At 44.6% G+C, this 14273-nt stretch overlaps 1 protein-coding gene across 1 annotated transcript; it reads right to left on the bottom strand.

Moving 5' to 3' along the window:
• Window positions 1-250: 250 nt before the first annotated feature.
• C7H3orf49 (chromosome 7 C3orf49 homolog) lies at window positions 251-10778 on the bottom strand. Its single transcript, XM_034775561.1, is given in 6 exon segments — window positions 251-457; window positions 1666-1779; window positions 4537-4667; window positions 7279-7446; window positions 7536-7621; window positions 10672-10778. Coding segments are annotated over 6 exon segments (813 nt in total).
• Window positions 10779-14273: the final 3495 nt, after the last annotated feature.

Here is a 14273-nt window from a genome sequence, read left to right as displayed (position 1 = left end):
GTAAGTATTCTGTAGCGTATTGTGAAAGAGCAACAACGCTTAGTAATAAACTTCACTGCAGTACAATCATTGCTAAGAAGTCAGTGGAAGAGCCCTGTCTTCAATACACAAATTATGGAGATTGAAAATTGGCAAGGCTCATCCGTTGTTTGTAAAGCAAGTTGGCATCTTTTGTAGACTAAAGGCCCTATCTATAAATATAGATCATTCTCACTACGCTAGTATGTTGAATTTTAACTGCTTTTACTATTTAAAAAGGGTCAAAGCAACAGCATGTGCATGGGAAATGCATATGTTTTAGTTTATATGTCTTCATGGTTCTTTTAGAAGCCAATTGAAAATGCTTAGATGATTGAAGTATCTCCTCTCCCAGAAACTCTCACTGCTGGAATTCTGCATGTTTCTGGGCCAGTAAATCTATGGACTTTTCCGTTACTTTTTCTAAGCGATCATCCACCTGGTGTGGAACACAAATTAAAATGAAACAATCTAGTGTACAGATTGAACCGCAAATTCCTGGATGCTGGACAGAAGATAAGTGGTTTGAGTATCGGTGTAAGTAAAGTTACATTTTCTAATTCAATTTATGGTGATGCAATGTTGAAATAGTTACCTTCCAAGGAAAGCAAGAGTCCCTATTTAAGTCATCTACAAAAGATTGGTGGGGATAAGGAGCCACCATGTTATAACTAGATTTAGTTAGGGAGAGTTAGTGTCACAGTTAAGATAACCAACTGATTTCTACATTTACTGCCGTTTCAAATAGTACTACGTTAAAGTAAACTAGGCAACTTTTAGTGTGTGACAGCAGCGTCCACACAGGCCAGTTAGTACACAACACATTAGTGTGCACTAGAATTTACACCATTCCAGTGCAAACAACCACATCGTGTAGACAAACCCTAAACCTACTTCCGTGGCATCAGTTTTTTAGCAACACATTTCAGTTCCAGTCTGCCATGACTATCCTGAGAATATGTAGTTGAACCCCCCCCTTATTCTTCTGATTGAATTCCTCCTTCTGTGAACTGTTGAAGCACAGATGAGATACTCTCTGCCCTTGTTCCGGAAACTTATCCATTGTGATGTTGCTTACCTGAGTGGCTTCCACATGTACAAATATAAAATGCACTTGGGATCCCAGCTACACACTATACTACATTTTTTAAAATGGAGATTATTCCTACCATTCTAGCCTGCTTTTTGTGCTTCTCTCTCTGAGGTGGTAGACTGTGTGTTGCCATGATACTACGTCCTAGTCCCACCGTCACATGGACATTGAATACCAAACAGAGGAGACAACACCACAATGATTTTTAGAAGGGATAAAGCTGATATTTCCTACACTAGGGGGGTTTGTTTTTAAATTAAAAAAATAAGTTATTGTATTCTACTGCAAACTGCCTGGGGCGCAATTTGAATATTAGGCATAGCTAGGGAACAGGGGCAGAATTTTTAACTTAGAAAGAAGAACAAGCATGTGATGTAACTTCATGCAGTGACAGAATAAGCGGTCATGGTGACACCAGTGCCAAGTGATACTATCACTGCCTCTTCATGAATCTATGGTAACTTGAAGCTACAGCTAAGAAAATTGCAAAAACACAGGTTTAAGATACGTGGCATTGCACTAGAGAGATTACTAATTATTTTTGTTACAGATACCTGCATTTGAAGCTTTCCAGCTGTCACACCTGAATGATACTGCAGCGTCCGCTCATTCTTTTTCTTCTTTTTGAGGCCTAGAAAGTTTCCCCTCTTTTTTGACAAACAAGGAACCTGAAAACAAAAAATGTATTCAGACAAGGCTAGCTAGTGTGGCTTTGGGAGGTCTAAAAGAATTATTTTTGTTTTATGGTATCTGTAAGTTGTATTTCTTATAAAATGGGAGATACCCAATATGTAAAAAGCATTAGACACTGAATATGCAGCATAGAGAGAAAGCAAGTCACCAATAGAAAAATATGTTCTCATTCCTCCCTCATCTTATTTTCAAGCATTTGTTCTTGGTTTACCTTGACCTGCCACTGCTGAAACTCTTATTCATAATTTAGGGATAAATTGTGCTACAACCTTGAAGCAGCTGGCACAAGGAGATGGGATACTAGCAGTGTTCTGCTGCTTTACCTCCATGGCACCTTCTGGGTGGTGTTTACTACTCCTCTCCAGTGAAGTAATCGAGACATATGTTCAGTTACTGTTCATAAACGTGGCACGTACATATGATGTTGCCTGGGGGCTAAACATACCCCTTATCCTCCAACTAAGACCTTGCAGTCTATGGTCTATGCAGGTAGGTACATTAATTGGGCTGCCACGGTAGTGTGCTATGAGAGCATCCCACTTGACTATTCAAGCAGGAGTTAAAAGCGCCTTACACCATTTCCCATCTACTCACTTCGTTTGGCAGTCTTAGATGGTAGTAACTGTCCTTTTTGGAGAAGAGAGAGGAAGTTAGTTGAGATGGGCTGGATCTGGTGCTGTCAAAGTCCAATCCTGTTTTCTAGAAAATAAAAACCAGACAAACACTCAAAAGGGGAAAGAAAAGAAGAGCAAAGATAGAAAATGGAACTTGGGTCTCTGGTGTTGGCGCTCACTTTCCCCCTCACTGTTGGAAAAACACCAGCACAGCACATGCTCTTACCAGCCACTCTGAGACCTGGCAGACTGGTACCAGCGATGGGCTGTTTAAGGCATTGCTTTTAGCTGCTTCCTTCTGGTCACAGGCTTACAGCAGTGTTGCAAAATATGCAGTCTTAAGTGACTAAGCCAGAATCTTATTAAACAGAAGGCAAAAGGAGAGAGATTGGAAAGAAATGAAGTAAGGTGGGGAAGGAAAAAGGATACACCGAAGCAGGCCGGGAAAGAGATGAAGTCTCATATTTCAGGTGGTGTTTCATGCTGGTGGAGATCTGGGTCTCTCTCTCTCTGGTCCAGTGTGGTCAGGGCATCTCTCAGGATTAGGATGAGGAAGTTCCAGGACCCCAGGAGACGATGGGGGTGGCAGCCATGAGGGTGAAGCTTGTTCCTTCCCCTTCTTTTGTCGTTCAGTCAGGCAGTATTGCGGGAGCCAGCTTTTCCCCACCCTCTCTTTCTGAGGACCCCAAAAGGGGAGTGATGGGAATAGCCCATCTCGGCCGTATTTTGGCCCAGTTTCCAACACACCCATTTTGGTGAGCTGATTTCTGATTCCACACTTTTCTCATTTACCAAGCCTGGTTTTAAATACAGTCCTCAAGTGGCATCAGTAGGCTTTTTTCTTTGGGCTAATTCAATCTCTCTTGCATTTGCTTATTTTCCCCACCACTATTTGTTGTTCTCAGTTATTGTGACATTTTATGAACTTTCACTCACTTCTTACAGTTGAGCTCACAATTAGGGTAAGCTTGTCGGCCCAGTTATCGCAACAGGCCCCTAGTCTATTCTTCTCCCAGGGCCCTCGCTACTCTCTCGCTCACACAATCTCCCCTTTTGGAGCTATTCCACTTTGTATAAGTAAATATTCATCTGGCCACAGAGAGTTTAAATGGAATTTTTGTTTTCTGGCCAGCCCTAATAAATGGCAACCCAGGGAAGATCAAGGCTATGCAAGTGTGGCCTACCATTCGGGGTAACCAGCAGGTGGCGCTGGTCTCCGCTCATTCCCCACAGCGAGAGCTTGTCATGAAAGCAGTTTTTCCTGGAACATTTCACACCTCTCTCTGTAGGTTTCCCAAAGGAACCATGTTTAAATGTATTTATTTGTAAGCATTTTTGTCAAAAGTGTTTCATTTTTGAAGTTTTTCCATGTTTGATTTTTCCATTCCCGCCCACCTCCATGGTCATTTTTCCATTGAAGAAAAAAATGGAAGATTTTGAAGGTGTTTTTTGTGAAAAATTTGGATTTTGAAGATAGCCTTTTCTGACAACATTATTTGGCTCCGTTCGTGACCTGCTCCAGCCCAGCCAGGGGCATTCAGAATCCCTGCTCCCCTGCTCCCCTGCCCCTAGTCCAGGGGGTCTCAAGCTGGGGGTCGTGAGCCCTCAGGGGTTGGCGAGGTTATTACGTGGCGGGTTGCGAGCTGTCAGCCTCCACCCCAAACCTTGCTTCGCCGCCAGCATTTATAATAGTGCTAAATGTACAGTGTTTTTAATGTATAAGGAGGGGTGGAGGAGGTTTCCCTCAGAGGCTTGCTGTGTGAAAGGGGTCACCAATGCAAAAGTTTGAGAACCACTGCCTCTGTGAGGCTGCCTCCACCCCACTGCTGCAGGCTGCTCTCTGCCTCCCACCCCTGCTGGCTGACTGCTTGCTGCCAGAACTCCCCTTGCTGGTCAAGACATGAAGAAGGATCTCATGGGTGACTGAGCGGCACAGACAGGGTCTTCCCAGGTGGGAGCTGGGAAGGAGAGTCTACAGGGGCAGGGAATTAAATGAGGAAAATATTCTGGGTCTGAGCCTCCAATCAGGCAAATCTCCCATTGACTCCAGTGGGGCCTGCACACACAATTTAATAAAAGACATTTATTTTAGTTGTCTGACCATCGTCAAAATTCTACCGTTTGGAGTTCAGCTGTCACAGATGTCACCGACACGTGTCTCCTGGTTTGTCTTGCTCTCACAACCGTGTTTTCCCCAGTTATCCTCTCTGCTTGTTCCTCCAGGACGTTCACATCCAGCTGGATGGTTGCTTTGAAAGAAAAGGAGATGGAGAGAGTTTAGAAACATCACAGTGCCATTTCTGAGCTAGAGACGGGCAGCTGGAAGCTCAGCCAACATAAAATAATTTGTGTTCTTTATATTCTCCTCTTCCCTCATCTCAGTTCTTCCTGTGCTGTGACACACACACTGAACACTTGGAGGCTGGCAGTACTAATGCTGGATGGGCTCAGTGAAACCTTTCATTACTTACTAATCCCTTCCAGGGACAGCTCTGGTGACTGACCTGCTCCTCTTTATCTCCTGCTCTAGTTCCAGTAGCCAAACTCGCTCACGTCCCAGTGTTAACATCAGGAGCTTCTTGATAGAAACTGACTTTGTGTGTTATTTTCAAAAGGTGTGTCACATATGTTCTTCTTTGAGTGATTGCTCATGTGTATTCCATAGTAGGTGTGCGTGCTTGCCACGTGCACCGGTGCCAGAAGTTTTTCCCCTAGCAGTACCCATAGGGGGGGAGCGCCCCCCACAACCCTGGAGTGGCGCCTGCCTGGCGCGGTATAAAGGGAGCTGCGTGCTTCCCCCACCCTCAGTTCCTTCCTGCCAGACAACTCCGGCAGCGGGGAAGGAGGGTGGGATGTGGAATAGACATGAGCAACACATCTCGAAGAACACCAGTTACAGAAAAGGTAATTCTCTTTTCTTCTTCCAGTGATTGCTCATGTGTATTCCACAATAGGTGATTCCAAGCTATATCTGCTGGAGGTGGATAGGAGTTCACAGACTCTCGGGACGGAGCACAGCCCTGCCGAACCCAGCACCCTCCCTGGTCTGGGAGACGATCACATAATGCGAGGTGAAAGTGTGAACTGCAGACCATGTAGCAGCCCTACAAATGTCCTGGGTGGGGACATGGGCCAAAAAGGCGGCCATGAGGCCTGCACCCTAGTTGAGTGTGCCCTCACAATTAACGGCAGGGGGATTCCCGCCAGGTCATAACAGGTACGGCTACACGATGTGATCCCGTTGGAGAGTCGCTGAGTGGAGATCAGCTGACCCTTCATGCATTCGGCCGCGGCGATGAACAGCTGCGAGGATTTTCTGAATGGTTTTGTCCGCTCCAGGTAGAAAGCCAGAGCCCGTCACACATCCAGTGTGTGGAGGCGGCGCTCCTCACTGGACGCATGGGGCTTGGGGCAGAGGACCAGCAGGAAAATGTCCTGACCCATGTGGTAGCCGGAGACCACCTTCGGGAGGAAGGAAGGGTGTGGGCGGAGCTGGACCTTATCCTTCTGGAACACCATGTACGGGGGTTCAGAGGTCAGGGCCCTGAGTTACGAGACCCGTCTAGCTGACGTGATCGCCACCAGGAAGGCTACCTTCCATGAGAGGTGCAACCAGGAGCATGTAGCTAGCGGCTCAAACGGGGGGCCCGTGAGGCAGGCCAGCACCAGGTTCAGGTCCCACTGTGGGACTGGGGGCCTGACGTATGGGAGGAGATGATCCAATCCCTTAAGGAATCAGCCAGTCATAGCATGGGAGAACACCGTGTGGCCCTGTACCAGCGGGTGGAAGGCCGATATGGCTACCAAGTGCACCTTGACCGACGAAGGCGCCAGGCCCTGGGCCCTAAGGTGAAGGAGGTAGTCCAAAATGAGCTGGATCGGGGCAGCCAAGGGGGAAACACCCTGCTCATCCGCCCATGAGGAGAACCGAGACCACTTTGCCACTTTGCACATGGAGGGTCACCTACCACAACAACCTGTGGTGTACCTCATCTAGTGCCCTACATGCCCCAACAACTATGGGGGCAATACCCGACAAGCATTACCCTCTTGAATGAACTCACACAGAAAAGCGATAAAAGACAAAAAAAACCACACATCACCCATGGGCAAACACTTTCCACAAAGCGAGCACTCCATCTCTGACCTCTCAGTTCTCATCCTCAAAGGAAACCTCGACAACACCACCTCCCAAAGGCAAGCTTATTTTACAGAATCACCTCTAGAAACGAAGGTTGAATTGTAGACCAGCACTGCTGATTTCTTGGAATGAAAGTGTGCTATTAGTCAGCAACTACACTTTATTCAATGAAGTTGCCATGCAGTATCAAACAGCATATCTAACGGAAGCCTGCAAGATCTTGCACCAGTTCTGAAGTGTACATAAGAAGAACCATTGGTCTGACCTAGTATGGTCAGTCTAGCCCAGTATCATGTCGTTCAGCAGTGGCTAGTGCCAGATGCTTCAGAGGGAGTGAATAGAACAGGGTGATCATCTAGTGTCCCAATCCCTGTCATCCATTCCCAGCAGCTGGCATTCAGAGGCTTAGGGACATCCAGAGCATGGGGTAGCCCCCTCTGAAAACCCTGATCGAATGTATGCACATGTAAACCTCAAACTCAGAACTTCTACTATATTTTAGTACAGTTGTTAACAAACCTGAAGATTTCTGGGCTTCTTAAAGGTCAGTATTTGTTTCAGAGCCATGTTAGCTCTCATGAACCTAGTCCTGAATTTCATGGACACACTCAGAAGACCTGGTTCTGCTACAGAGAAGAAAATCCATCACTGAGGTTAATGAGAGGGTGGAACTGAGGCACAGAGAATCAGGACTGATCCCTCATTCAATGTTAAATTACCATTCTGAGAAAGTTTCCATGTTTTCATTTTTGGAAATCCTCTGGGAGATGTCAACGCCTTAATTATTTTTGGAAGATGTGCTCCATGTGCTCCAGAAAAGGCACCTGCTCTGTAGCTAGTTAGATTTACAAGGCCGTCATCATGTAGTTTGAGTTTTTTAATATGTTCTTCGATAGAACAGAAGCATTTTTCCCCATTGTTGTCCTCATATGCGTCATAAAACCTTTTTTCTCATTTTCACAGATTTCAAGACAACCTGAGTCACTTCCACTGGAGGAGTCGTCATCTTTGGGTATCAGGAGATTTTATTTCAGTCAGTTAGTAGACACAGCTCTGTGCCACCTGAGACAAAGAAAAATGACTAGTAATTACATGCAGTAAATATAGAATTCCAATACCTTGCGTCTGACACAAAGGGTTTTTTTAAAGTCCTATGTCTAACATTGGGCCTAACCCTTACAAGAGCTGAGCATCTACAAAACCCATTAATGGGTGACTCGCTGGCCCTCATGAAATTACCGGGACAGCCACTAAACTTCAATGGGCTTTTGTCCATTTTTTCCTGTTATGGCCTATTGAAAATGTAATGACCATAGAGAAGTTACAAATTACTAAAAGGTGGGAAGAAAATAAATGTTCACCTCTGACATCCCTACAAATGCCAATATCCCAGAAACCCAGCACGTTGTATTTCAATCCAGCACCATTTTTTTCTTCTGTGAAGTATGGTGAACACAGAATAGGAGTTTTAAAGTGAAGCGATGTTTTGAAAGTTGGTCGGAAGTTCACTTCTGAAAAGTTTTCTAACATTTTTCACAGAGAATCTCTCTGGGCTAGCAAAATGCCGAAATTTCTCTTTTGTTTGGTTGATCTGCTGCCAAGGAGAATAGTACTTTGGGTGTGGGAGGTGGGGAAGCACTTAAGCATGTACTTAAGCAGTAACTTCAATGGAATTTAAATGCTTTGTTGAATCAGAGCTGTACTGGGGAAGTTATAACTATATATGAAGTGATTTGTAAAAACCCTGCACTAAGGAAAGCAGGAACCAGGCTCACTAGGAGCTAGCAGAACATTGAGCAAGAGGTAAGTACTTGCCCACACCATGTAGTCAGGAAGCAAGAACTAGGAAACTACTAAAAAAAAGATGAATAAGGCCATGTCTACAGGAGGACACTCAGGAAATCCGAATTAACTGCACTAACCCCCTGTGTGAGCACTTCTAGATAGAATTAAAGTTGCCTTCATTTGGTTTTAACTGAATTAAGGCCACTTCAATTCTGAATAAGTATCCACACAGGGATTTAATGCAGTTCACTGATCCACTTTAAATTCACACCTTTAGTTAATTCAGATTAATTTTACTGGAGAGTCCTTAAGGCCCTTGTCTACATGGGAAAGTTATACTGGAATAAAAGGGGCTTATATCTGTATAAGAATGGCTTTTTGGCTGGTTCAGTTTATGCCATTTGGCAAGGCGTTTGAGCTAAACCAAAAAATTCACTCTTCTACCAGACTAAGAATGTCCAAATGGGGGTTTACACTGGTATATAGCAGTTTAAATTCACACCTTAACTTAGACCTTGTCTAGAAAGGAAAGCTCTTTTTGGGCGTATAAACTGTTTGTTTCCTTTCCTACTGACTCAACCATAAGCAATGTGTTTCTTGCTGGGTTTGAACCAGGCTGAAGCAAACGCTTGATCTGGCTGCACATTCAGAAGTATTTCCTCCAGGCTCTACACAGAGGTACATTCATCTCACCATGGCAGAATGCAGTATCGTGTTGCTTTTTCCCCCCTCCCTTTTCATTACCCGACAGCCTGGGCCACAATACTCTTAGGCCGCGTCTACACTACCCGCCGGATCAGTGGGTAGTTATCGATCTATCAGGGATCAATTTATCGCATCTCATCTAGACATGATAAATCAATCCCCGAATCGACGCCCGTACTCCACCTTGGCAGGAGGAGTAAGCAAAGTCGACGGGGGAGCCGCAGCGGTCGACTTGCCACCGTGAGGACCGCCAGGTAAGACGAACTATGATACTTCGACTTCAGCTACGCGATCGATCCCCGCCCCCAGTGTAGACCAGCCCTTAGTCATTGTGATGTTTGTTTACATTTCCCCCCCCCCAAAAAAAAATGCTAGGGGCAGAATGAAGATTGGGGAGTTGGTGCTAGTCAGATGGGAGGGGAAAGGTTTAAATGCAGTGGGAACTGGCTAGGTCTTTTAACTGTTTACCAGGCATTTTAATGTTTAGGGGGTTTAGAAGATGGATAATTTTTGTTTAAAAAAAAAGTAATGTTGGGAGTTAGCTGAACTCCACTGAAGCACATGGTCAGCATGAACTCTTTTGTAGTCAAATTGCTTCTCGGTGAATTTAGAATAGTCCTGGTATTCGCTTAAACCTCACCTCTGCCACTGTGGCTGCAAATATCTTAGTAGTGGTCTGGCAGCTGGCATGCACCGAGATCTCAGCTTCTGATGCTGGCCAGGATTGTCTCATTGTCTTCCCCCCACCCACCCCATCTGTCTGTTGTAGCCGATGGTTGTCTCCTGTCTTCTCCTTAGTTTGTAAGCTCTCTGTGGCAGGGACCATCTTTTTATTCCACGTCTGTACAGGGCCTAGACCCATGGGGTTCCCATCCATGCCCAAGTTTAAGTGCTACCACAATACAAATAAAAAAGTAAACATGCCACAAAAAAAACCTCTGTATTGACTGTAATAGGACAGGAAATACATACAGTGTTTAATGAGTGGTGAACTATTGGTTGTTACATGTGGATCACTTGATGGTTACCTGTTCTGTTCATTCCCTCTGGGGCACCTGGCATTGGCCACTGTCGGAAGACAGGATACTGAGCTAGATGGACCTTTGGTCTGACCCAGTACGGCCGTTCTTATGTTCTTATGAGTAATCACAACATCTCCACTACCTTTGTCTATTGCATTGAATATTTTGTAAGTTATACCTTATAAGTTGTGCCAAAAATAGTAAAACATATTTTGATCCTCCGAGTCTTTATGCTTATGATGTGGAGACAAAAATATCTAATCCCAACTCAATATGTAAGTTTATTATTAAGTCTAAAACCCATTCAGGCAGGGAGTAAAGAGATCTGTGTTGTTTGAATTAAAGTATTCCAGATAACAGCTGCAATTTTGTATGAGCTAAGATTTTCTCCAGTTACCTTGTATGCATTCTCAATGCCTTAACTCAGTGGGGATTTTCCATTTGTTTTAAAGCATGAGGTGAAAATTGTATAATAACTTTCTCCCTTTAAAGACCAATGCATCAAACATACTGGGCCCTGTTTCAAAATATTATAGCTATCCCCTTGCATTCTACCAGATCATGATATATAGCTGCATTGAAGTCATTAGTATTACTTACCTCTCAATCCCATTTTTCTTTTTGATATGCGGTATTTTATCATCATCATGTGCCCCTTTTCTGTAGCTCCTAACAGAGTTGGAAAAATGCATTTGCCTATGGTGCATAGTTAGTTCACTGCAAGCTAATTGACTAGTATAGATTCTCAGCATCCTAATAGCGACACTTTTAGACTGTCTGATCAATTTGCAGATGTTGAAGTGGGTGCTTCTGTCTCAGACCTGCTTTTAGCCAAGTTTTAGGAATTTCGTCTCCGTTCACTGGCATGTATTAGGTTCACCGTTACGAGAAATGTCCTGCTTGAGGTAACTTAGGGCTGATAATAAATAAGTTTGTCAGAGCTATGGGAAATTCCATGGTGTGCAGCTAAACATTTTGTGGTGTATTCCTTACCCAGCAAGTGAACAACACTTTAGTAAGACAGCAATTTCCCCCCTGATGATTTACACGCGGGGCAGCTAGCCTGAGCCGTTGCTCACCATGGCCCATGCTACCACGACTACATTGCTATTTTTAGTCAGCTAGATCAATGAGAATTAGTGTGGGTGTGCCTACTCGAGATAGGAATCACATCCCGACCTGCAAGTGTAGACAGAACCTGACACACGCCTCCCACCACCCCTCATCCCGGGAAAATCTGCCTAGGGTTTTACAGATTTTACCAAAGTAATAGCTAAGATACCCAGAAAGTCTTCACCCCTATGGCTACACAGCAGCTGGGAGGTGTGATCTCCAGCCTGGGTAGACAGACGCATACTAGCATGTGGACTAGCAGTGTGGACGCTGCTGCATGGGCGGCCTCTGAGGCTAGCCGCCAAGCTTGGACCCAGGGGCTGAGCAGCGGTTCTAGCTTCACCTGGGCAAGGCTCTCTACCTGCGCTGGGAATCAGACCTCCCAGCAGTGGTGCTGACACACCCTTGGATTTTGAGAAGTACACAAAGCCCAGACCTGTTTGGTGCAACCAGGAGAGACAGAGTCAGACGCTGTTCCACAGAAAAACATTCAGAGGGGAAAGAAGGGACATAGACCTCTTCTTCAGTCAAGATGTTGGGCGGGAAGGGATGGCCTCAGGATGCTATAGGCATCTTCCAAAAGATTAGTTCCTTTCTGGAGGGAAAGCTGAGGGGCCTCAGATCTCCCTTCAAGATTTCGAGAGTGGGGAGAGAGAACAGGAGTACTTGTAGCACCTTAGAGATATATAATTGAGCTACGAAAGCTTATGCTCAAATAATTTTGTTAGTCTCTAAGGTGCCACAAGTACTCCTGTTCTTTTTGCGGATACAGACGAACACGGCTGCTACTCTGAAACCTGGAGAGAGAAGGTGGAGATGGGGGTTGTTTCAGAGAGAGAGAGAACCAAGGAGCCAGTCATGGTGCCACTGGAGGGAAAGAGCTGGGCCCGACGACCAGTGTCTGCAGATATTGCTAGTAGACCATTAGGAATCAACATTAGTCAACTAGCTGAAAGTGAAGTAGCCAGGAGGAATAGCACCTCTCAGGGGATTGGAGTGGGGGCCTCAATACCTTTGCAAAGTGACCTTCTCTAAAGCCACTTTTCTGAGACTCACACGGCCTGGAGGGCCTGATCCTATTGCTGCAGCTCCCCTGAAGCCAATGAGACAACCAGTATTGCCATTTCTCAAGGGTTGAACACAAATATCCCAGGACTCAGGATAAAAATCCCGAAGGCTGGCAACATTCCATAATGGTGATTTACACCAGCTACGGATCCGGACCTTGGTTTGCAACAATGCTCTGTGAACCTGGCCATTTGGTTTCCTGGGGCAGGAAGTTTGCAAGCATCTGCTGGAAGATTTGTTTCCAGTAAAAAATATTTTAAAAGAAGAGCAACAAAATTAAACATCCAGAGGGAAGCAATTGCAATGTCTCCGGTATGTGCCCTACCCCCCCCCCCCGCAAAAAAAGCATACCCCCATTACCACCCAGCAAGCCGCACACCTCCCTCCTGAAAAGTCTCAAATAAAATTGATGGGACATTAGGCTTGCTGGCGACGAGAATAGCTGATGTGAGGAACAAGGAGCATTGGCACGTAGTAGCGACTTGTTTAGCTACCTGCTCGGCGTCGACACATGCAGCACGTATCGAGCCACAAACACAAGATCAGTCAGAGCAGAAGCTGAATGTGAATATTTCACACAACTCAAAAACAGTGTAACTGGCCAAATCCCTGGCATAACAATCACCATCCATGTTCTCTGGTTTAGGAGTAAGCATGTATTGACACATCAATGCCAGCAGATGGCAGCAGAGGTTAACGATATTTTTCCATTCTTGCCTGCTGTTCCTGGGTGTTTCTTTTAACACATACATGATTGTTAATATTCATGAATATTTAGTTTTATTATACTTCAGTCCTGCCCATTACAAGCTACATATTTAATCTGAACTGTACACAAGTCCTGTATTCTGATTCTGTTTTTCCTAGCTTTTCTGCTTTCCTTTAGGGAAAATGCATAACGCATGTTCTTCTGACTGGAAGTTGGTATTGTGTTGGCTTTTAATGTGAATAAAAGGCAGAACGGTTTAAGAATTATAGTGATATTTGACTTTTCCAGGACACTTTACATACTATGGCCCTGATCCTGCAAAATGTTCATATATCCTTGTATTTATTCCTATATTTATTCACGACTAGGCCCTTTGAAGTCAATGGAACTGTTTAGCAGCAAAGGGTTATGTTTATCTGCATAGGATCACGCACTTTACAGCTACAAACAGCTTTACTGAAGTTCGGTAGATACAGCTGATGTAGAGCTGTATGACAATGGAGATAGTGTCCTTTTTGCCCTAAGGTAAATATTTAGAGTTATGAAAATACTACAAGTTCTTTAACGTCCACACAGAGCAGACAGGACCTTGGTTTTCAGAGTCTCCTCTGAAAGCTCCAGCCACAGAAAACGGTGGAATTGACGTGTGTGTCGATGATAAAACCTTTGTTAGTCTGTAGAGCCCCTAGCATGCTGTGAGCACAACGTAAATAGAATAGCCCCATAGCTATATGGAAAGGACCGATTCACCTTACTGGCAGGCATAGCTATTCCCAAGGAGACAGTTTAAGATCAGAAGGAAAAGTACCTCATGTAGATGGAGTCTGGACTTGCTAAGGGCCTAGTTTTGCCTGCACTAAAGCACATGCATAACTTTGCTCACGAGCTGTCCCATGTGGGAGAGGGCATGGAATAAAAACTGAGCCATTTGTGGCTGGCATCCTTTCCGTTTGGGACCACTCCAATACCGGCTTTGCAATGCAATGTTAACGACACCTGGCTGACCGATGCTGAACTAGTTTCACTGAATGAGAGCTCTGCAATATTTTTAATAGAAACGCTGCAGAGACAGCCAGGATAAACATTTAAAAATTGTTCTTTGTATTTAGGAAAAATATTTATGCCTTGCCAATTTGTAATCAGGATAATGTAAAACTGATCTCTGTGGGAAAAGGATCAGGCCTTAAAGAATAAAATGTCAGTTGTTTAACACTATAGTGTTACATGAAAGGTACATAGTGGAGATAATACACTTTACTTTATGTAATGAATTAGCATCATTAGCATACTTTTTTGGCACAAGACATAGCAT

This window comes from Trachemys scripta, chromosome 7, assembly GCF_013100865.1.
Source record: "Trachemys scripta elegans isolate TJP31775 chromosome 7, CAS_Tse_1.0, whole genome shotgun sequence".
NCBI lineage: Eukaryota > Metazoa > Chordata > Testudines > Emydidae > Trachemys > Trachemys scripta.
This window is presented reverse-complemented; position numbering and strand designations above follow the sequence as displayed.